The 22,697-nt window shown below is 48.6% G+C and overlaps 1 protein-coding gene across 1 annotated transcript in view; it reads left to right on the forward strand.

Moving 5' to 3' along the window:
- MAF1 (MAF1 homolog, negative regulator of RNA polymerase III) overlaps positions 1-9,703 on the forward strand; it is a 33,868-nt gene extending 24,165 nt beyond the window's left edge. The window contains exons 7-9 of the mRNA XM_063450900.1: positions 6,685-6,804; positions 7,509-7,601; positions 9,542-9,703. Coding sequence (XP_063306970.1) covers positions 6,685-6,804; positions 7,509-7,601; positions 9,542-9,563 — 235 coding nt within the window. The 3' untranslated portion in view covers positions 9,564-9,703. The remainder of the gene's footprint in view (positions 1-6,684; positions 6,805-7,508; positions 7,602-9,541) is intronic.
- The last annotated feature ends 12,994 nt before the right edge of the window (positions 9,704-22,697 follow it).

Consider the following 22,697-nt stretch of genomic DNA (forward strand, 5'->3'; position numbering starts at 1 on the left):
TCTCTCCCCCCTCTTCCATCCATGTCTGTCTCTCTCCCCCCTCTTCCATCCATGTCTGTCTCTCTCCCCCCTCTTCCATCCATGTCTCTCTCCCCCCTCTTCCATCCATGTCTCTCTCCCCCCTCTTCCATCCATGTCTCTCTCCCCCCTCTTCCATCCATGTCTCTCTCCCCCCTCTTCCATCCATGTCTGTCTCTCTCCCCCCTCTTCCATCCATGTCTGTCTCTCTCCCCCCTCTTCCATCCATGTCTCTCTCCCCCCTCTTCCATCCATGTCTCTCTCCCCCCTCTTCCATCCATGTCTCTCTCCCCCCTCTTCCATCCATGTCTCTCTCCCCCCTCTTCCATCCATGTCTGTCTCTCTCCCCCCTCTTCCATCCATGTCTGTCTCTCTCCCCCCTCTTCCATCCATGTCTGTCTCTCTCCCCCCTCTTCCATCCATGTCTGTCTCTCCCCCCCTCTTCCATCCATGTCTGTCTCTCCCCCTCTCTTCCATCCATGTCTGTCTCTCCCCCTCTCTTCCATCCATGTCTGTCTCTCCCCCCCCTCTTCCATCCATGTCTGTCTCTCTCCCCCTCTTCCATCCATGTCTGTCTCTCTCCCCCCTCTTCCATCCATGTCTGTCTCTCTCCCCCCTCTTCCATCCATGTCTGTCTCTCTCCCCCCCTCTTCCATCCATGTCTGTCTCTCTCCCCCCTCTTCCATCCATGTCTGTCTCTCCCCCCCTCTTCCATCCATGTCTGTCTCTCCCCCTCTCTTCCATCCATGTCTGTCTCTCCCCCCCCTCTTCCATCCATGTCTGTCTCTCTCCCCCTCTTCCATCCATGTCTGTCTCTCCCCCCCTCTTCCATCCATGTCTGTCTCTCCCCCCCCTCTTCCATCCATGTCTGTCTCTCTCCCCCCTCTTCCATCCATGTCTGTCTCTCTCCCCCCTCTTCCATCCATGTCTGTCTCTCTCCCCCCTCTTCCATCCATGTCTGTCTCTCTCCCCCCTCTTCCATCCATGTCTGTCTCTCTCCCCCCTCTTCCATCCATGTCTGTCTCTCTCCCCCCTCTTCCATCCATGTCTGTCTCTCTCCCCCCTCTTCCATCCATGTCTCTCTCTCCCCCCTCTTCCATCCATGTCCTGTCTCTCTCCCCCCTCTTCCATCCATGTCCTGTCTCTCTCCCCCCTCTTACATCCATGTCTGTCTCTCTCCCCCTCTTCCATCCATGTCTGTTTCTCTCCCCCTCTTCCATCCATGTCTGTCTCTCTCCCCCCTCTTCCATCCATGTCTGTCTCTCTCCCCCCTCTTCCATCCATGTCTGTCTCTCTCCCCCCTCTTCCATCCATGTCTGTCTCTCTCCCCCCTCTTCCATCCATGTCTGTCTCTCTCCCCCCTCTTCCATCCATGTCTGTCTCTCTCCCCCCTCTTCCATCCATGTCTGTCTCTCTCCCCCCTCTTCCATCCATGTCTGTCTCTCTCCCCCCTCTTCCATCCATGTCTGTCTCTCTCCCCCCCCTCTTCCATCCATGTCTGTCTCTCTCCCCCCCCTCTTCCATCCATGTCTGTCTCTCTCCCCCCCTCTTCCATCCATGTCTGTCTCTCTCCCCCCCCTCTTCCATCCATGTCTGTCTCTCTCCCCCCCTCTTCCATCCATGACTGTCTCTCTCCCCCCCTCTTCCATCCATGACTGTCTCTCTCCCCCCCTCTTCCATCCATGTCTGTCTCTCTCCCCCCCCTCTTCCATCCATGTCTGTCTCTCTCCCCCCTCTTCCATCCATGTCTGTCTCTCCCCCCCTCTTCCATCCATGTCTGTCTCCCCCCCCTCTTCCATCCATGTCTGTCTCTCCCCCCCTCTTCCATCCATGTCTGTCTCTCCCCCCCCCTCTTCCATCCATGTCTGTCTCCCCCCCCTCTTCCATCCATGTTTGTCTCCCCCCCCTCTTCCATCCTTGTCTGTCTCTCCCCCCCCCTCTTCCATCCTTGTCTCTCTCCCCCCCCTCTTCCATCCTTGTCTGTCTCTCCCCCCCCTCTTCCATCCATGTGTCTCTCCCCCCCTCTTCCATCCATGTCTGTCTCTCTCCCCCCTCTTCCATCCATGTCTGTCTCTCTCCCCCCTCTTCCATCCATGTCTGTCTCTCTCCCCCCCTCTTCCATCCATGTCTGTCTCTCTCCCCCCCTCTTCCATCCATGTCTGTCTCTCTCCCCCCCCTCTTCCATCCATGTCTGTCTCTCTCCCCCCCCTCTTCCATCCATGTCTGTCTCTCTCCCCCCCCTCTTCCATCCATGTCTGTCTCCCTCCCCCCTCTTCCATCCATGTCTGTCTCCCTCCCCCCTCTTCCATCCATGTCTGTCTCTCTCCCCCCCTCTTCCATCCATGTCTGTCTCTCTCCCCCCCTCTTCCATCCATGTCTGTCTCTCTCCCCCCCCTCTTCCATCCATGTCTGTCTCTCTCCCCCCCCTCTTCCATCCATGTCTGTCTCTCTCCCCCCCCTCTTCCATCCATGTCTGTCTCCCCCCCCCTCTTCCATCCATGTCTGTCTCCCCCCCCTCTTCCATCCATGTCTCTCTCCCCCCTCTTCCATCCATGTCTCTCTCCCCCCTCTTCCATCCATGTCTCTCTCCCCCCTCTTCCATCCATGTCTGTCTCTCTCCCCCCTCTTCCATCCATGTCTGTCTCTCTCCCCCCTCTTCCATCCATGTCTCTCTCCCCCCTCTTCCATCCATGTCTCTCTCCCCCCTCTTCCATCCATGTCTCTCTCCCCCCTCTTCCATCCATGTCTGTCTCTCTCCCCCCTCTTCCATCCATGTCTCTCTCCCCCCTCTTCCATCCATGTCTCTCTCCCCCCTCTTCCATCCATGTCTCTCTCCCCCCTCTTCCATCCATGTCTCTCTCCCCCCTCTTCCATCCATGTCTGTCTCTCTCCCCCCTCTTCCATCCATGTCTGTCTCTCTCCCCCCTCTTCCATCCATGTCTGTCTCTCTCCCCCCTCTTCCATCCATGTCTGTCTCTCTCCCCCCTCTTCCATCCATGTCTGTCTCTCCCCCCCTCTTCCATCCATGTCTGTCTCTCCCCCTCTCTTCCATCCATGTCTGTCTCTCCCCCTCTCTTCCATCCATGTCTGTCTCTCCCCCCCCTCTTCCATCCATGTCTGTCTCTCTCCCCCTCTTCCATCCATGTCTGTCTCTCTCCCCCCTCTTCCATCCATGTCTGTCTCTCTCCCCCCTCTTCCATCCATGTCTGTCTCTCTCCCCCCCTCTTCCATCCATCTCTGTCTCTCTCCCCCCTCTTCCATCCATGTCTGTCTCTCCCCCCCTCTTCCATCCATGTCTGTCTCTCCCCCTCTCTTCCATCCATGTCTGTCTCTCCCCCCCCTCTTCCATCCATGTCTGTCTCTCTCCCCCTCTTCCATCCATGTCTGTCTCTCCCCCCCTCTTCCATCCATGTCTGTCTCTCCCCCCCCTCTTCCATCCATGTCTGTCTCTCTCCCCCCTCTTCCATCCATGTCTGTCTCTCTCCCCCCTCTTCCATCCATGTCTGTCTCTCTCCCCCCTCTTCCATCCATGTCTGTCTCTCTCCCCCCTCTTCCATCCATGTCTGTCTCTCTCCCCCCTCTTCCATCCATGTCTGTCTCTCTCCCCCCTCTTCCATCCATGTCTCTCTCTCCCCCCTCTTCCATCCATGTCCTGTCTCTCTCCCCCCTCTTCCATCCATGTCCTGTCTCTCTCCCCCCTCTTACATCCATGTCTGTCTCTCTCCCCCTCTTCCATCCATGTCTGTCTCTCCCCCCCTCTTCCATCCATGTCTGTCTCTCCCCCCCTCTTCCATCCATGTCTGTCTCTCTCCCCCCTCTTCCATCCATGTCTGTCTCTCTCCCCCCTCTTCCATCCATGTCTGTCTCTCTCCCCCCTCTTCCATCCATGTCTGTCTCTCTCCCCCCTCTTCCATCCATGTCTGTCTCTCTCCCCCCTCTTCCATCCATGTCTGTCTCTCTCCCCCCTCTTCCATCCATGTCTGTCTCTCTCCCCCCCCTCTTCCATCCATGTCTGTCTCTCTCCCCCCCCTCTTCCATCCATGTCTGTCTCTCTCCCCCCCTCTTCCATCCATGTCTGTCTCTCTCCCCCCCTCTTCCATCCATGTCTGTCTCTCTCCCCCCCTCTTCCATCCATGACTGTCTCTCTCCCCCCCTCTTCCATCCATGACTGTCTCTCTCCCCCCCTCTTCCATCCATGTCTGTCTCTCTCCCCCCCCTCTTCCATCCATGTCTGTCTCTCTCCCCCCTCTTCCATCCATGTCTGTCTCTCCCCCCCTCTTCCATCCATGTCTGTCTCCCCCCCCCTCTTCCATCCATGTCTGTCTCTCCCCCCCTCTTCCATCCATGTCTGTCTCTCCCCCCCCCTCTTCCATCCATGTCTGTCTCCCCCCCCTCTTCCATCCATGTTTGTCTCCCCCCCCTCTTCCATCCTTGTCTGTCTCTCCCCCCCCCCTCTTCCATCCTTGTCTCTCTCCCCCCCCTCTTCCATCCTTGTCTGTCTCTCCCCCCCTCTTCCATCCATGTCTGTCTCTCCCCCCCTCTTCCATCCATGTCTGTCTCTCTCCCCCCTCTTCCATCCATGTCTGTCTCTCTCCCCCCTCTTCCATCCATGTCTGTCTCTCTCCCCCCCTCTTCCATCCATGTCTGTCTCTCTCCCCCCCTCTTCCATCCATGTCTGTCTCTCTCCCCCCCCTCTTCCATCCATGTCTGTCTCTCTCCCCCCCCTCTTCCATCCATGTCTGTCTCTCTCCCCCCCCCTCTTCCATCCATGTCTGTCTCCCTCCCCCCTCTTCCATCCATGTCTGTCTCCCTCCCCCCTCTTCCATCCATGTCTGTCTCTCTCCCCCCCTCTTCCATCCATGTCTGTCTCTCTCCCCCCCTCTTCCATCCATGTCTGTCTCTCTCCCCCCCCTCTTCCATCCATGTCTGTCTCTCTCCCCCCCCTCTTCCATCCATGTCTGTCTCTCTCCCCCCCCTCTTCCATCCATGTCTGTCTCCCCCCCCTCTTCCATCCATGTCTGTCTCCCCCCCCTCTTCCATCCATGTCTGTCTCTCCCCCCCTCTTCCATCCATGTCTGTCTCTCCCCCCCTCTTCCATCCATGTCTGTCTCCCCCCCTCTTCCATCCATGTCTGTCTCTCCCCCCCTCTTCCATCCATGTCTGTCTCTCCCCCCCTCTTCCATCCATGTCTGTCTCCCCCCCTCTTCCATCCATGTCTGTCTCTCTCCCCCCCCCCCTCTTCCATCCATGTCTGTCTCCCCCCCCTCTTCCATCCATGTCTGTCTCTCCCCCCCCTCTTCCATCCATGTCTGTCTCTCTCCCCCCCTCTTCCATCCATGTCTGTCTCTCTCCCCCCCCTCTTCCATCCATGTCTGTCTCTCTCCCCCCTCTTCCATCCATGTCTGTCTCTCCCCCCCCTCTTCCATCCATGTCTGTCTCTCTCCCCCCCTCTTCCATCCATGTCTGTCTCTCCCCCCCTCTTCCATCCATGTCTGTCTCTCCCCCCCTCTTCCATCCATGTCTGTCTCTCCCCCCCTCTTCCATCCATGTCTCTCCCCCCCCCTCTTCCATCCATGTCTGTCTCTCCCCCCCTCTTCCATCCATGTCTGTCTCTCCCCCCCTCTTCCATCCATGTCTGTCTCCCCCCCCTCTTCCATCCATGTCTGTCTGTCTCCCCCCCTCTTCCATCCATGTCTGTCTGTCTCCCCCCCTCTTCCATCCATGTCTGTCTGTCTCCCCCCCTCTTCCATCCATGTCTGTCTGTCTCCCCCCCTCTTCCATCCATGTCTGTCTCTCTCCCCCCTCTTCCATCCATGTCTGTCTCTCTCCCCCCTCTTCCATCCATGTCTGTCTCTCTCCCCCCCTCTTCCATCCATGTCTGTCTCTCTCCCCCCCTCTTCCATCCATGTCTGTCTCTCTCCCCCCCTCTTCCATCCATGTCTGTCTCTCTCCCCCCCTCTTCCATCCATGTCTGTCTCTCTCCCCCCCCTCTTCCATCCATGTCTGTCTCTCTCCCCCCCTCTTCCATCCATGTCTGTCTCTCTTCCATCCATGTCTGTCTCTCTCCCCCCCTCTTCCATCCATGTCTGTCTCTCCCCCCCTCTTCCATCCATGTCTGTCTCTCCCCCCCCCCTCTTCCATCCATGTCTGTCTCTCTTCCCCCCTCTTCCATCCATGTCTGTCTCTCTTCCCCCCTCTTCCATCCATGTCTGTCTCTCTTCCCCCCTCTTCCATCCATGTCTGTCTCTCTTCCCCCCTCTTCCATCCATGTCTGTCTCTCTTCCCCCCTCTTCCATCCATGTCTGTCTCTCTTCCCCCCTCTTCCATCCATGTCTGTCTCTCTTCCCCCCTCTTCCATCCATGTCTGTCTCTCTTCCCCCCTCTTCCATCCATGTCTGTCTCTCTTCCCCCCTCTTCCATCCATGTCTGTCTCTCTTCCCCCCTCTTCCATCCATGTCTGTCTCTCTTCCCCCCTCTTCCATCCATGTCTCACCCCCTCTCCCCCCCCTCTTCCGTCCGTGTCTCTCTCTCTCCCCCCCTCAGTGTTATGTACGAAGGTGATAATAGTCAGAAATGTTCCCAGTTACTGTCACCATAATCAATAGCGGTGAATGTCTTTTCACGTTTATTCCATTCCTGTTGATTGACTCTTATGTCTCTGTACAGCTACAATCCAGACCTTGATTCTGATCCTTTTGGAGAAGATGGCAGTTTGTGGTCTTTCAATTATTTCTTCTACAACAAGAAACTGAAGAGAATAGTTTTTTTCACTTGCCGTTCCATCAGGTGAGCGAGTAATATAGATAAAAATGTCCATACAATATGCCTGTTTTATTCCCAATCACTTTACATCCCGTTTATGGAACGTAGAACATAGTACTCCATAGATGGAAACAAATATATCTGCAGAGACTATTCGTAACCGAATATGGACGGACATTGCAAATTAAAGAGTTGCATGTCACAACTCCAGGGGTGAAAATATAATCATTTACATCTGATTGAAATTAAACCTTTTTTTTTTTTCTTCATGCAGGCTGTGTCAGTTACTGCCAGGGGAGGTGTGGCAAGGGCTGCATAAACAGAATAAAAAAATTGATTTACCTTTGTAGTATTTGGTACTGGTTTGTTCACATTTAAAATGTGTGTTTTTTCGGTAAAGAAAAACATTGATTTAACTCCTAAATAGCAGTAAGCTGAGAAGTGAAACTTCAGAGGCATGATCTATGCACAAAAACTGCTTTATTAAGCTAAGGTTGTTTAGATGACTATAGTGTCCCTTTAAATTCTCTCCTGGCATTGTTCACCCCAAACCCTGTCGTTCTCTCCTCTAGCCTTGGCATTAACTTCCTGTCCACTTCCTTTGGCGCTACCACCTGTCCCGGGCAATTATTTCCTGCCCCCTTTCTTTGGCCCTCTGGCAATCTCTCTTCCCTGTCCCCGTCTGTCTGGTGTTTCTCTTTATGTCACTGACTGTCTTGCTCTCTCAGGGGTTATTCACGAGCGGATGCTGGTGCAGAGTTCGATATGGACCTGGAAGAGGAGATGGAAGACGATGAAGCGAACAGCGTGGGAGGTGACAGGTTGGTGATTGCCGTATTGTCCAACGATGTTCTGGAATCACTGGCGCAGTCCGTGTGTAGCTGCTCTGTGAAAGAGAACTTTATGTAAAGGAACTCTCCCACTTTAAAATTGAATGTATGGAATATTCCATGTATGGTGTAGATTTAGAGCTTCTCTCTTTTCCAGCAGCAAGACTGTCTCCATGCTGCAGCTCTAGCCCTGTGAGATCTCATAGAGAAACATGGAGGGTCCTATGGCTTCTCACAGAGGAGCAGTGAATCCAACTCTTCTCTATGGGACACGACTCAAAGCCAGTGAGCAGGAGACAGTCTCAGGGGGGCTAGATGCTGGTTTTAACACTATAGGGTCAGGAATGCGTTTGTGTTCCTGATCCTATAGTGTTCCTTAAATGGATCGGTTTTGGTGTATAGAACATGCCCCTGCAGTCTCACTGCTCAATCCTCTGCCATTTAGGAGTTAAATCCCTTTGTTTATACACCCTTGGCACACCTCCCTGCATGTGACTTACAGTCTTCCTAAACACTTCCTGTAAAGAGTCATCTAATGTTTACACTTCCTTTAGTGCGCAGTCTGTTTAATTTAGAATGACTAATCTCCTGCTCTGTTAATAGCCTTCTACAGCCTGCAGGAGCATCCAGTGTGTGATTTAAAGTTCAAGTTACAGAGCAGGAGAGGAGATAAAGCAAGTTAACATCTGACTGAAAATGAAAAAAAATATTTCATGCAGACAATTCGTCACAGCTAGGGCAGAATAAACAAAGTGATTTAACTCCCAAATGGCAGAGCATTGAGCAGTGAGCCGTGAGCCTGCAGGTATACACCAAAGCTGCTTCATTAAGCCAACGTTTTCATACCTATAAGATCCCTTTTAGTAGGGTGCTTTACAAACCATAGCAGCTAGTGATAAGGTTGTGGGTGGTAGAGAATGATGATTGACACTTGCCTGGGTCCCTTGCTGTCTCTGGTGTATCCCCTCATCACAGATATCACTAGAACATTGGCAAGCAGTCCTTTCCTATCAACTAACTGCAGGCTGGCCTCCAAACAGTGCAACATTGGTCCTGTGCTGGGGTATGCAGACTGGGGGAAAAAAAGAAATGCTGAGCTGTGTCCATATACCGTATTTATCGGCGTATAACACGCACCTCATTTTAAGAAGGAAATTCCAGGAAATGTCCCCCCCTCCCTTAGTATTTCCCCCCCCCCCCCTCATCCCATAGTGTCCCCCCCCCCTTTCCGTAGTATTCTCCCCCCCCCCTTTCCATAGTGTCCCCCCCCCCTTTCCATAGTGTCCCCCCCCCCTTTCCATAGTGTCCCCCCCCCTTTCCATAGTGTCCCCCCCCTTTCCCATAGTGTCCCCCCCTTTCCATAGTGTCCCCCCCTTTCCATAGTGTCCCCCCCTTTCCATAGTGCCCCCCCTTTCCATAGTGCCCCCCCCTTTCCATAGTGTTCCCCCCCCCTTTCCATAGTGTTCCCCCCCCCTTTCCATAGTGTCCCCCCCCCCCCCTTTCCATAGTGTTCCCCCCCCTCCCCATAGTATTCTCCCCTAGTGCACTTTCCCTCCCCTTGTCCCATAATTACTTACCTGTCTTGAAGCGTGGGCCGGCTTCACAGCGCGCACCGCGGTACTGGAACTTCAATTTCAGGTTCCGGTTTCCGGCGGGACTGAAAGGAAGTGTGCACACTTCCTTTCAGTCCCGCCGGGAACCGGAACCTGAAATTTGAAGTTCCAGTACCGCGGTGCGCGCTGAACACCGGCCCACGCTTCAAGACAGGTAAGTAAATATGGGATATCGGCGTATAACACGCACACATCATTTCCCCCCTATTTTCAGGGAGAAAAAGTGCGTGTTATATGCCGATAAATATGGTACCTTTATTTTGTCAAAGAAATGTCAATATTGTTATTTAACCTTTTCTTTATGCCTCTTTATTGCAGGCCTCAGCTGACGTGCGCGTAATGTGATTGACCACCCTCAGCTTTCCGTTTGAGTGAAGTATCCATTGTACATGGGCCAGACTGTTCTCCACACTCAATGCAGATTTCACAATCTGTTCTGCAGGCTCTGTATTGAATATGGCTTATGCCCTTCCCCACTCCTCCTTAATGGCGCTCCCCGCGGCCTCACTATTTTTTCTGGCGACGCTCCTTGCGGCCTCCCTGTTTTTCTTAATGACGCTTCCCGCGACCTTGCTGCTTTTTCTGGCGACGCGCCCTCACTGTTTTTGTTTTGTTTTTTCCTAACTGAGCAGTATTTTTGCTTTCTACCAATCCTATGAGGAGACTGCTGTGTAAAACCTGAACTGTGAAATATTCCTTGTTGATCTCTCTCATCCTGAAATCTCATCTCAGGAATCTAAAAAGACAACTATTGGGCAGCCAGTAGGCTCTGGGCCACATGTGCTGGTATGGAGTGTCTAGCGTCTGACATCCCATTCATACCAACATGCAGGCGATATATTGAACACCATACTTCCATTTCAATCATCAGCAAAGTCTAATCAGGGTGGATAACACCTACTGTTTGCCCTGATCGAAAACATGGGCAGAGAATTCTGATTTTTATTTTATTTTCTAAATGCAGAAGCGTGCTAGCCACTAAATCCATAAAAGTAGTGTGTTGCTGGCATTTGTGCCATCTTGTGACAATGGGAGTTTTTTGGGAATATTACAATTTGTCAGTCCCTGCTTGTATAAGGGTTTGTTATCAAAGACTTGTCTCAGATCTTGTGGAATCAGCCTAGGCATAATACATATATAATGTCAAATCTCCTGGTACTGATCTAAATATGTGTAGTGTGTGTGTGGGGCAGGGATCTCCCGATAAGACTATAACGTGCGGCAGTGATCTCCTGCTACCAGCCAGGGTATAATGTGTGGCATGAATCTTTCATTATCAGCCTGAGCATAATGTTTTTCTCCGGATTTTGGCCTACTCTTTCCTTGGGCTGTGTATATATCGGCCTGTGCACTGATGTACAAATAGGGTGTGTTTATGTATATAGTGAGGCTTTGGCTGCACTCTGTATACAGAGGAGTTTTTTTGTGCAGTAATACAGCAGTAGGAGACTGTCATACTAGAATTTGGGAGATGGTGGGGTTTCTAATAAATAGAATGACTCCGAAGCTGGAGTCCAGTTTGCTGGTTAGGTGTCTCTAGTGTCTGGATTAGCCTGCGCTGTGCCCATTTGGGATTCATTTTATTATGATACGGATGTTTTATTTGGTGTCATTAATAAAGTTTATTTCTGGTTCTCATTTAATGTTATAGCAAGATGCCGTCTTCAGCATCTCGTACAAATGATGGAGCCTAAATAAAATCTCATTTCTGAACAGTTTACATCGATAATCCTGTCAGCCGATGGACAGCACTGTGCGCCGATACAATGAATTTCCAGTCTTTAAAGAACAGGCAGAGTGCACTCTGTGCTTTACATCACTGATGTATCAGCTAATAGAGTTTATAGGCTATTCCTCCATAATGTAACTCCATGGTCCTTCTCTGGGCTTTGCTATACAAGACGATTTCCCGTTGGTTATTAAAGCCATGTTTCTCCAGGTGAATAAGAAGCAGATTATCGGCACCTTTTCCACTGTTGCAGACTTTTTATTGACTGCGTCAGATCTTGTTTTTAATTGTGAAATTGTAAGTTTCTTCATTATTAAAGATTGTTTATAATATCACAGTTTGTCTTATTTTTATATCTGTGTACATGTTTCTTGTAAAATATGTCCCAAAGAGGTTTTAGATCTAAAAATGAGAAACATGAGTGGCCAAATATATTCTACAAACATGGCTCCAATCCTGCAGGAAAAATGGCCCACAATGGAACACTGGCACCATATTCTTATCATTATTTACATTTATATAGCGCCAACAAATTCCATAGCACTTTACAATATTATTAGAGGGGGAGATTTAACAATAAATGAGACTATTACAAAATGTTACAGGAACAATAGGATGGAGAGGACCCTGCTCAAACAAGCTTACAGTCTATAGGAGGTGGGGTATAAAACACAATAGGACAGGAGCTGGAGGAGAGAGGCTGCCCTTAGGAGAGATCAAGGCCCGCTCCCGTAAGCATCCAGGGGAGGAGTCAAGGAAGCCCGGCAAGGAGAAGTTGAGCTCTCAGCAGCATGGTTTAGAGCAGCGGTAAAATCGCGATTTCAGGGCAGTGATTCTGTCTAGACTGCTGAAGTGATGAACGGGGGTCTAGGTACTTCTGACAGTTTGAAATAGTGAAAGAAGTAGTGTTCCCGGCATATAGCTGATAGGGAGTCTGCAATTACCCAGGTGCCTATATCTTACCCCTGATAATAACAAGTTTGGAAATACTGTCTAAACTATAAGTAGAAGGAAGATTAAGCGAAGTGCCCTGGGGAAAGGGATTTATTTAAGTGTTTAGCTGATACAATATAGGACGGGAAGCTGACACTCATGTTCATACTATAAGCTACAAGCTCCTTCAGTACATGCAGTCTCTGCACGTAGTGGAAATATTTTAATAAAGGAGGGAGTGTGTAGCGGACTAGCCCCTGTACAAGAGTCTGCATCGGTTTCCTGGAGGGGGCTGCTTGCTCACCTCCTGCCCAGTGATTATGGTCCCGGGAAGATGGGACCCTTTAAACACCATGGCTGGGCTTAATGGGATTTTTGTATGGCTCTACTGGCCCTTTAAGAACCAGCCATGGGCATATAATGTAATATTGCAGAGACTTCGGACAATATAAATTATGCAGCACAGGACATTGAGCTGTCTACCAAAATTCATGTATTTTAAAATGCTCTCGTGTATTGCTATTCCATGTATTCACCTTGTATGTAGCATTTGTCTGATTGTTTGGTAAAATCACTCAGTTTACTATACAAGTGAAACTACAGAACAATCAAACCACCCCAGGGATACGTGTGCCTCTCATTACCGTTTGTCAATTAGGGGTTTGCAACATTGTTGCAATCAGTATTTTGTTCTATGGGTGGCCGCCATTCGGGAGTTTTACACGTGGCGGCGGCCATCTTAATCTCCCAAACAGCAGTGTTTTGCCGTCGAGTGTCTGGAACTAAAATCGGACACTCGACTAGGCAAACACCGCTGAGACCTCCAGACTTCCATAAAATTTGTGCTGAAACTACCGAACGAGCCGCCGATTCACATGAAGGCAAGCAACAGCCATTTCATTCGGTATTTTCATCCGTTTATACTCGCGAACCAAGACGGACCACAGGGACAGATCTCATGGAACTATTTTCGTCTACCATTACCTGTGTGGTCGGTCAAAACTTTACTCTTCCATAATTCATGAACCCCATGTCCGATCTGGGTGATTTTTGAGTATTTTACTCACCCAGATCAGGGCTATCAGGGGATCCCCTATTTAGGAGTGTACTCCATGTATTTGGGGTACATCCAGGAACGGGGGAAATACTGTACACGGATTAAGTGGATTGTGTCATGCTGAGGGGAGGAGATGTGTGGGAGGTAACATGTATTTTATTGGTTACTGTATTAATTATTGTGGGTGTCTCGCTTGCATGGGAGAATTACTTAACAGGCATGTGAAATTAAACCTCAGTTCTGTTCTGCTCCTGATACTGTGTGTCGTCCAGTTATTGGGAAAGGTGATGGGATATTATTGGATTGTCTTGCTGATTGTGCTTGCTACGCTGTGGGATTATTCTATTACTGTGGATGCAACGGAAATAGTCTGTGAGAGACCAGCGTTCCGCTACAGAGTGCACCCAGCCATGCTTCTTCCATGAGAACCAAATCACAGAGGTTAAAGAGGTAACATAGAATCGATAATAACATGCTTAAAGGACCACTCTAGTGCCAGGAAAACATACTCGTTTTCCTGGCACTAGAGTGCCCTGAGGGTGCCCCCACCCTCAGGGACCCCCTCCCGCCCGGCTCTGGAAAGGGGAAAGTCTTTAAAACGTACCTTTGTTCCAGCGGTGGGCGGAGAGCTCTCCTCCTCCGTTCCTCCTCTTCTCCGCCCCGTCGGCTGAATGCGCACACGCGGCAAGAGCTGCGCGCGCATTCAGCCGGTCACATAGGAAAGCATTCATAATGCTTTCCTATGGACGCTTGCGTGCTCTCACTGTGATTTTCACAGTGAGAATCATGCAAGCGCCTCTAGCGGCTGTCAATGAGACAGCCACTAGAGGAAATAGGGGGAAGGCTTAACCCATTCACAAACATAGCAGTTTCTCTGAAACTGCTATGTTTATGAAAAAAAGGGTTAACCCTAGCTGGACCTGGCACCCAGACCACTTCATAAAGCTGAAGTGGTCTGGGTGCCTAGAGTGGTCCTTTAAGATGAAAGCAAAGTTTTACTACAGAAGTACCAGCAGATCGGATATTAACTAATCAACTGAAAAAAAAAAAAGCTCAAATAATAGAATAGATCAAATCATACAGGGAAATAGGGGAGGCTTTCAACAGGTTTAATAAAAAAAAAAAACCTGATTTACCGGAGATAAAGAGTTAATAAATTCGATAAATATGTCTCAAAGTTAAACCTCCCAAAGATTTCTACAGAACAACTTATCATAAATAAAGAAATTACAAAAAAGTCATAGACAACCTGGTTCATTTTAAAACTCCGGGTCCAGACGGATTTAGCAATGGTTTCTTCAAAGTAATGAATAGGATAATAACAGACAATTTAACTAAGACTTTTAATAATGTGGTTAAAGAGGGACGTTTCCCCCAAGAAATGCTAAAAGCCAATATACTACCTCTTAAAATCAGGGAAAGAGCCCTCTGATGTTAAAAGTTAATGTTCCATCTCGCTTATTAATGCTGATGTCAAATGATACGCCTCCATAATTGCAACTAGAATTAAAACGGTTCTAACAGATCTTATACTCTGATCAAATTGGTTTTGTACCCGGTAGAATGGCTAGTAACAATGTAAGAAGGCTGATTGACTCTATTGACTTGGCGGACCAGGGAAAGAGGCCCCTCCTGATCCTGTCGTTAGATGCCGAAAAAGGCCTTTGACCGGGTTAGTTGGGGCTTTGTGGAAAAGATTCTTGAAACATTTGGCCTTGTAGGTTGGATACAAAGAGTGATTGTATACCATGCCCCCTTAGCAAGGACTATAGGTCCTGACATATGTGCCTCTTGGTTCGAGCTTGAGAACGGGATGAGGCAGGGTTGTCTCCTATCCTATATATTTTAACAGTTGAAGCGTTAGCATCTAGAGTAAGGGATATGGAACAATTGGAGGGAGCTGAAACTGCCCAGCGACAAGTACAAATGTCACTACACGCGGAAGATATACTGCTGTATATCTCCAATCCTATGATTAACCGAAATCTTGGATGACGATAGTGAATCCTCTAATTATAATCTGTGGCACTGTATAAAAATATAGAAACACCAGAACTAAGTATAATCTAACGCAGGGGTCCTCAAACTCTGCCCCCACCCCCAGATGTTGCTGAACTACAACTCCCATGATTTTTTGCATTACATAGCCAGAGAATCATGGGAGTTGTAGTCCAGCAACATCTGGGGAGCCGTGGTCTAACAGAAATATAACTTGCTTTATCCTAAAGTCTTCACATATTTGGGGTTGAAAATATGTGGTGAATTAGATAGTCTGATGGAGAATAACTTCATATATTTACTAAAAGAAACAAAGATTTGAAAGAATTGAGTAGAGCAGAAGTGTCGTGGTGGGGGCGGTCAATATAATAAAGTCTTATGTCCTACCTAAATGATACCCCGGCTCGCTGTGATTAAAAGATCTTTTGCCAATTTTATCTGGAGAGGGAGAAAACCCAGGATTAAAAAGTCATTACTGTCTAAGGGAATTAAGAAAGGTGGGATGGGTCTTCCTGATATTGAAGTGTATTATCAAGCTGGGATAGGTTTACATATGGTCCTTGTAAATAAAGAACAAATAAGCGAAAGATGGTTTAAAATAGAAACTGAGATTACCAGTGTAACGGACCGTTTCACTTACAAGAGGATAAAACCCAGTTTAGGCGATAATCCCCTTTCCAGATGCACAGGCAGCTACTGCAAACACCATTCTCCCGACTGGAACCACACGAACACTGGAACAGCTGAACAAGAAAAGCAGACATCGGCTTACACTCTTGGCAGTCAGCATACAATCCCATTCCCCCAAAGACGACACATCGCTTTGAGGGTTAAGCAAGAACTCTAGACTGGGACACCCAGTCTGGCTTTTATTTCCAACTCACACATACAGGCCACACCCAGGGGGAGGCATAAAAGAACCAATGACATAGATGTTACCTCCCACACATCCCCTCCCCTTAGTGTGACACATAATCCCATTATGCATACAGAGTAAAATATACTTTTACACAACTTTCATAACTTTAAAACCATACATCACATTCACATAAAAATACATATCCACAATCAATCCATTCAGGGGAACAACATATTAAAAAATGGCATGAATCCGACCAGGGGTTTAAAAGTTACTAAAAGTATCTTTTGGGCCCTGGCTTGCAGCATGGCACAATCTGGCCCAAACAGAAGTAAAACATCCCCCACAATGCATCCCGGCTTCCTCCCTTCTGCCCTGGAGATAATTGGAGAAGTAATCCAATTATCTAGGACTAGAGTCAGACTCCATTAACCACATGGTTGCAAAAAGACAGTAAAAGACATAAAATTACATACTGATACATTTAACACATAAAACACACATTTCTACATATCCCCAGTTTAACTGAACACATAAATACCTACATAATATTTAAGACAGTATTACTGTGATATGTTACAAAGTCTTAAAGGGACATTAGTCCCAAAAGTCCCAATATGTCCATCGCTGATTTTAAAGGGCCAGTAGCAGCAATATAAATTATTACATGCCCAAATATAGTTTCTAAAGTGCAACACGTCCAGGGGCCATAGTCAGCGGGCAGGAGGCCAGCAGCCAGGCCTCTCCAGTTCACAGTGGCGAAGCTGGTTTCGCCACAACCAGATTAGAGGATCTCTCTCTATCTTGATCTGGAGAGCTAAGGAAGAGAACTATTCTTTATTATTTATATTGAGAGCAAAAAACAGATCGCAAGAGAATACTGAGAACGGACAGCAGCTGAAATAGCCTGCCCTTCGGTGGGTCCCCGCTCAGTTCTCAAGCTGGCTTTAGCTCATCTTGTGCCATTACAGAAGGAACATCTCTGAAACATATCAGACTGGTCCCATCGATCGTCTGGGGTTGCTGTATCTCTCGTGCAGAGAGAACTTGCTGGCATTTCGGATCTGGACTGCCCGTATGGGCAGGGGCGTATTAGCCGCGAGGCAAACAAGGCATTTGCCTTGGGCGGCATTTTCCAGGGGGCGGCAAAAAACGCCGCCCCCAAATGCCCAAGGCAAATGTCTTGTTAGCCTTGCGGCTAACATACATGCTGGGCTGGTTGCTGGGCGGCCGGCGAGGGAGCTCTTCCCCTGAGCTCTCTGCTCAGCTCCCTCGCGCGCCGCCCGCAGAGTGAGACTGGGAGCCGGAATATGACGTCATATTCTGGCTCCGCCTCCCAGCCTCACTCTGCGGGCGGCGCGCGAGGGAGCTGAGCAGAGAGCTCAGGGGAAGAGCTCCCTCGCCGGCCGCCCAGCCTGCCCGCCAGTGCCGTCCTGCAGCCACTTGACCACCAGGGAATTGGAGAACCCCCCCACCCCCAGCATTCCCAAAGGTTGGGGGGGGGGGAGTAAATAAAAAAAAAAATGTATTAATGTGAGTGTGTGTGTCTCTGACTGTGTGTGTGTCTGTTAGTGTGTGTGTGTGTGTGTTAGACACACACACTAACAGACACACACACACTGACTGTGTGTGTCTGACTGTGTGTCCGACAGTGTGTGTCTGTTAGTGTGTGTGTCAGACTGTGTGTGTTTGTTAGTGTGTGTGTCTCACTGTGTGTGTCTGTTAGTGTGTGCGTGTCCGACTGTGTGTGTTTGTTAGTGTGTGTCTGACTGTGTGTGTTTGTTAGTGTGTGTGTGTCCGACTGTGTGTGTTTGTTAGTGTGTGTGTCTGACTGTGTGTGTTTGTTGGTGTGTGTGTCTCACTGTGTGTGTCTGTTGGTGTGTGTGTCCGACTGTGTGTGTTTGTTAGTGTGTGTGTGTCCGACTGTGTGTGTCCGACTGTGTGTGTCTGTTAGCTAGTGTATAGGGGGGAAGGGTTGGGTGGCGCGCGTGCGCGCGGGGGGGGGGGGGGGGGGTGTCTGAGTTTTGTCCTGCCTAGGGCAGCACAAAACCAAGATACACCACTGCGTATGGGTGGGACCAGACTGATATGCTTCAGATATGTTCTCTCTGTAATGGCAAACGATGAGCCAAAACCAGCTTGAGAACTGAGCGGGGACCCACCGAAGGGCAGGCTATTTTAGCTGCTGTCCGTTCTCAGAATACTCTTGCGACCCGTTTTTTGCTTATCATTTATATTGAATCCGCTTATACCAATGCAGATTAAAATTAAGATGAAATTAATGATAAATTGTTTGATTTTCAAAAAATAGATATTACTCAGAGAGCAATTTATAACATATCCCTAAAATTGGAGGGGAAATAATAGACTTATAGAGAATATATGGGAAGATGACAAAATTAAACATTTCGATTCTCTTTGCAACGAATTTCGGTTGTCGAATAGAGAGAGCCGGGTTGCTCGCCTGTTGCCTCTGGACTATGGCCCCATGTTAAAAAGCTTGATTTTGCCCTGCAAAGACACGAAAGCCGGGTCATTCGGTGCTTGCTCTGTTTGAGCAATGATACCCCAGATAGCTATGCCATGGAGCCCATTCGTATAATGAAAGACTATGGGAAAGACTTTGGCTCCATGGCAATTGTTCTGTATGTATGGGATCTGAGAGCCATTCAGTGATAATGTGCGCTCAGATCTGAGCTATCTGGGGATATGTTGAATGTACTTGTTTTAGGCAATGGCTGCACAGTCATATATTTTTATGTATTTTATTGTCTTTTGCTGCCATATGTTCAATGGAGTTTTGCCTCTGTCCTTGGAGATAATTGGATTACTTCCCAATTATCTCCAGGATAGAAGACTCTGTGGAACTGGTTTTGGGCAGAAAAGCCATGCTTCACTTGGTCACAAAGGACTACAATCTATCTTTTGAACCACTGGACCAATTTGTATGATTTTGACGTATGTTTGTATTTGGAGTATGCTGATTCCGAAAATGTAAGTTATGTGAATGTGATGCATACTTTTACAGTTTTGAATAATGTGGAAAAACTGTATTTGTCTGTAATAATTACATTACCCATTGTGTAAGGTAATTGTATCACAGGCAGAGGGGAGGATTTTGTGTGGGAGTGTCTGAGTGTATTGTACCTGTTTATTGGTTGTTTTCCAAAACCCTGTGGGTGGTACTAATGTGTATACAAGAACAATAAACCCACAGCTCTGTCTGTTCACTGCTTGACCCTCAACACGGAGCTTTGTCTCGTTCTTGGGGGGATTTATTGTATGCTTTTCCAGTTTGACTGCTAGGAGTGTAAACCTATTTGTATGGTTTTTCCTATTCGGCTGTTTACAGCATTCGTATGGTTCCGGTTCAGCTGTTTACGGCATTCAAATGCTTCTCCGGTTCAGTGTATTGGTGTCTACAGTAGCTGTGCCTGTGTTTATGGAAGGGAAGATCTACTAAACGGCTGTTTAACCCTTTTATGCCTGGGGGTGCCGTTACACCCCACACGCACGCAAAGCCTACAGGAACCATAGCAGTACAGTTTAAGTTCACCCACACTTTATATAGATAAAAAAGGTTTACAGTGCAAATACTGCTGTTGCATATACTGTTCTCCCCCTCCCTATGTTCTTCTTACTGCCCCATGTTCTTCATTCCCCTCCCCCCGTGTCCTTATTACTCCCCTCCCCGTCCTTCTTACCTCCCCCTCCCTGTGTCCATCTTACTCCCCCATGTCCTTCTTACTCCCCTCCCTCCATGTCCTTCTTACTCCCCCCTCCTCGTGTCCTTCTTACTCCCCCCTCCCCGTGTCCTTCTTACTCCCCCCTCCCCGTGTCCTTCTTACTCCCCCCTCCCCGTGTCCTTCTTACTCCCCCCTCCCCGTGTCCTTCTTACTCCCCCCTCCCCGTGTCCTTCTTACTCCCCCCTCCCCGTGTCCTTCTTACTCCCCCCTCCCCGTGTCCTTCTTACTCCCCCCTCCCCGTGTCCTTCTTACTCCCCCCTCCCCGTGTCCTTCTTACTCCCCCCTCCCCGTGTCCTTTTAACTACCCCCCATCCCCCCTATGTTCTTCTCAATTCTCACCTCCCCTTCCCTGTAGCTTGGCCGAGCTCCTCTTTCTTCTGTCAGTCCGGCCGGGTACCGCGCGGTAACGGGAGATTCAGTTTCCTGTTCCCAGCCGGACTGAAAGAAAGTGAGCACTCAGTGTGCACTTCCTGTCAGTCTGGCCGGGAACAGTAAACCGAATCTCCTGTACCGCACGGTACCCGGCCGGACTGACAGGAGAAAGAGGAGCTCGGCCAAGCTACAGGGAAGGGAGGTGACGAGAGAGGAGTGCTGCAGCCGCCTGAGGCTCTCTATAGAGCGCTCAGGCGGCTGCAGCCTTATAGGAAGCAACTGGCCTGGCTCAGAATAATGTTTTATATTTAAGCAAGGTGAAGATACCATGCAAACCAGATACGATGTTATTACACCTTAACTGGCCAAATATGACAAACTCCCAACAGTCAATACTTATTCATTGTTTGATTTCAGTTAAGATTTTGATAGCAAGAAGCTGGCAAAGACATCAACCTTTTGTTCCAGCTCAATTTAATACACAATTAAGGTTTCAATTCCAAATGGAAAGAGGGATGAGTCACATCAAGGGTCTTTACAAAGACATAGACCAATGGGACAAAGTGTTATATCTTTTAGAGACACTGGATAAGTGTGACGAAGTGCCCTTCGCCACTTGGTCCTGGAGAGGACTGCTTGCCAGCCTCTTGCCCTGTGAAACATTATTTGGACTTATGGACTTTATTGGACTAGTGCTGGCCCTTTAAGCACATTACTGGGACTTGGTGAGAATTGGAACAGTGCGCCTTTAAAACCGTGTCCCCAGACTGTGAAAATAACTTGCCCATGTCCTTTTCCCACTTGGCTCGGTAAATGGGGCTTACCGAACCAATTACTGCACAGGCGGACCACACGCAAGTGGAAGTGTGCAGGCAATTTACCTCCCAGGCTGGCGGTTAACTGCAGGTTAATTGCCGACCGCTGGGTGGCCGCCGTTCATACAGTTGAACACGTGGCGGCAGCCATCTTTATTTAGTCGAATGCAGTCAGCGGTGTGACGTCAAAATCCAATTGGCTACACATTTGCACGAACACCGCTGACCCTTACCATCTCTGCAACTTCGACGCTTCGGCTGAAATCTTAGTGCGTTCGACGATTCGAACGCAGTTATATTGGACTATTTGCACGAACGGCCTCGTTCGTGAATTTGAATGGGACTTAGTCGTTTTTCTGTGTGAAATTGACTTTCAGCAAGTTTTTAACCACTGGAGGAAATTCTCAGATTTTTGGATATGTTTGTATCTGAAGTGTGCTGATTAAGAATATGTAACTTTTATGGAGATTGTATATTTTGTGAGTTATGAGAATTGTATAAAAACTGTATTTTCCTGCCTGTGATAATTACAGTAGCCCATTGTGTACAGTGATTCTATCACAGGCAGAGGGGAGGATTTTGCTGGAATGAATGGGAGTGTTTAACTGTATTGTACGTGTTTGATTGGCTGTTCTACCAAACCCTGTGGGTTGTAACTGTGTGTAAAAACCTGCATTAAAAAAGAAAGCCCTTTGGTGCTGATTAAAACAGATCTTCTTGAGCCTCAACACGTAGTCTTGTCTCGTGATTGGAGGGGACAGCTATACTCACTCTGGGGATTTCTATACATGTATACTCCCCTAAGCTTTAATCACTTGGCTCTTTTAAGAGCTGTTCCTGATATGCTCTCCTGCTCTCCTGGTCTTTCCCCACACGGTCCTGGAGGACAGAAGCTGATCGAGGGTGGAAGGAAGATGGCGAGATTCCAGTTAAGCTACGGCGGTTGTGGAGTCTGCAGTGGTTGTAATGTCAGGTGCGGTGCTTGTGGTCCTCGGCGCAAGCTAAGAAGCGTCCATCAACGGAAGGTACTCGGTCGGAGTACGGGTGAGTCCGTTACAATAAGAATAAAAATCCTTAAGGGGAAATCTTTTCAAATGTAATAATCTGTAAAAAGTAGAGCGGATTTATTAAGGATAGTTCCACTGACCGACTTGCGCCATATGCTGAAGTAACAACTAGTGTTTTTTATGTCTTAGATTGATTTTGTTAAAACATATTCATACAATTACATACATACCAACTATATAGGATAATTATGTATTTTCTGTAAGGGATCTTGTTAATTATGTCTGAAAAAATATTTTTTACATAAATACATTAGAAAAGATTTATAAATAAAAAAAAAAATGGGAGAGTTCAAGCGACAGGTATGTGAGGTAGGGGTTAGTCTGGAAGGCCATAAGCTTTCCTAAAGAGATGGGTTTTAAGGCACTTCTTAAAAGATGCAAGACTAGGGGAGAGTCTGATGGCGGTAGGCAGGCTATTCCATAGGAAGGGAGTCGCCCGCGAGAAGTCCTGCAAGCGTGAGTTGGCCATACGGGTGCGAGCAGCAGACAGGAGAAGGTCATGGGCAGAGCGGAGAGACCGAGAAGGGGTATACCTATGGATCTGTGATGAGATATGAGGGGCTAGAATTGGTCAATGCTTTATAGGTATCATTTAGCACTTTGAATTGACTCCTATAGGCAGAGGCGGCTCTAGACTTTATGAGGCCTTAGGCGAAACGCAAACATGAGGCCCCACTAACAAAAAAGTGTCACATATACACATTGACGCACTGTCTACCTGTGTATGTGCCTGAGAGTGTGTCTGACAGAGAGTATCCTTGTGTGTGAGAATGTATGTCTCTGTGAGCATGTTTGCGTTTTTGTCTGAGACCCTATGTGTATGGGGTAGCTGATGGTGAGAGGGAGCGGGGGGGTGTGATGGTGAGAGGGAGTGGACGGTGATGGTGAAAGGGAGCGG

Source organism: Pelobates fuscus, chromosome 4 (genome assembly GCF_036172605.1).
Source record: "Pelobates fuscus isolate aPelFus1 chromosome 4, aPelFus1.pri, whole genome shotgun sequence".
In the NCBI taxonomy this organism is placed as follows: Eukaryota; Metazoa; Chordata; class Amphibia; order Anura; family Pelobatidae; genus Pelobates; species Pelobates fuscus.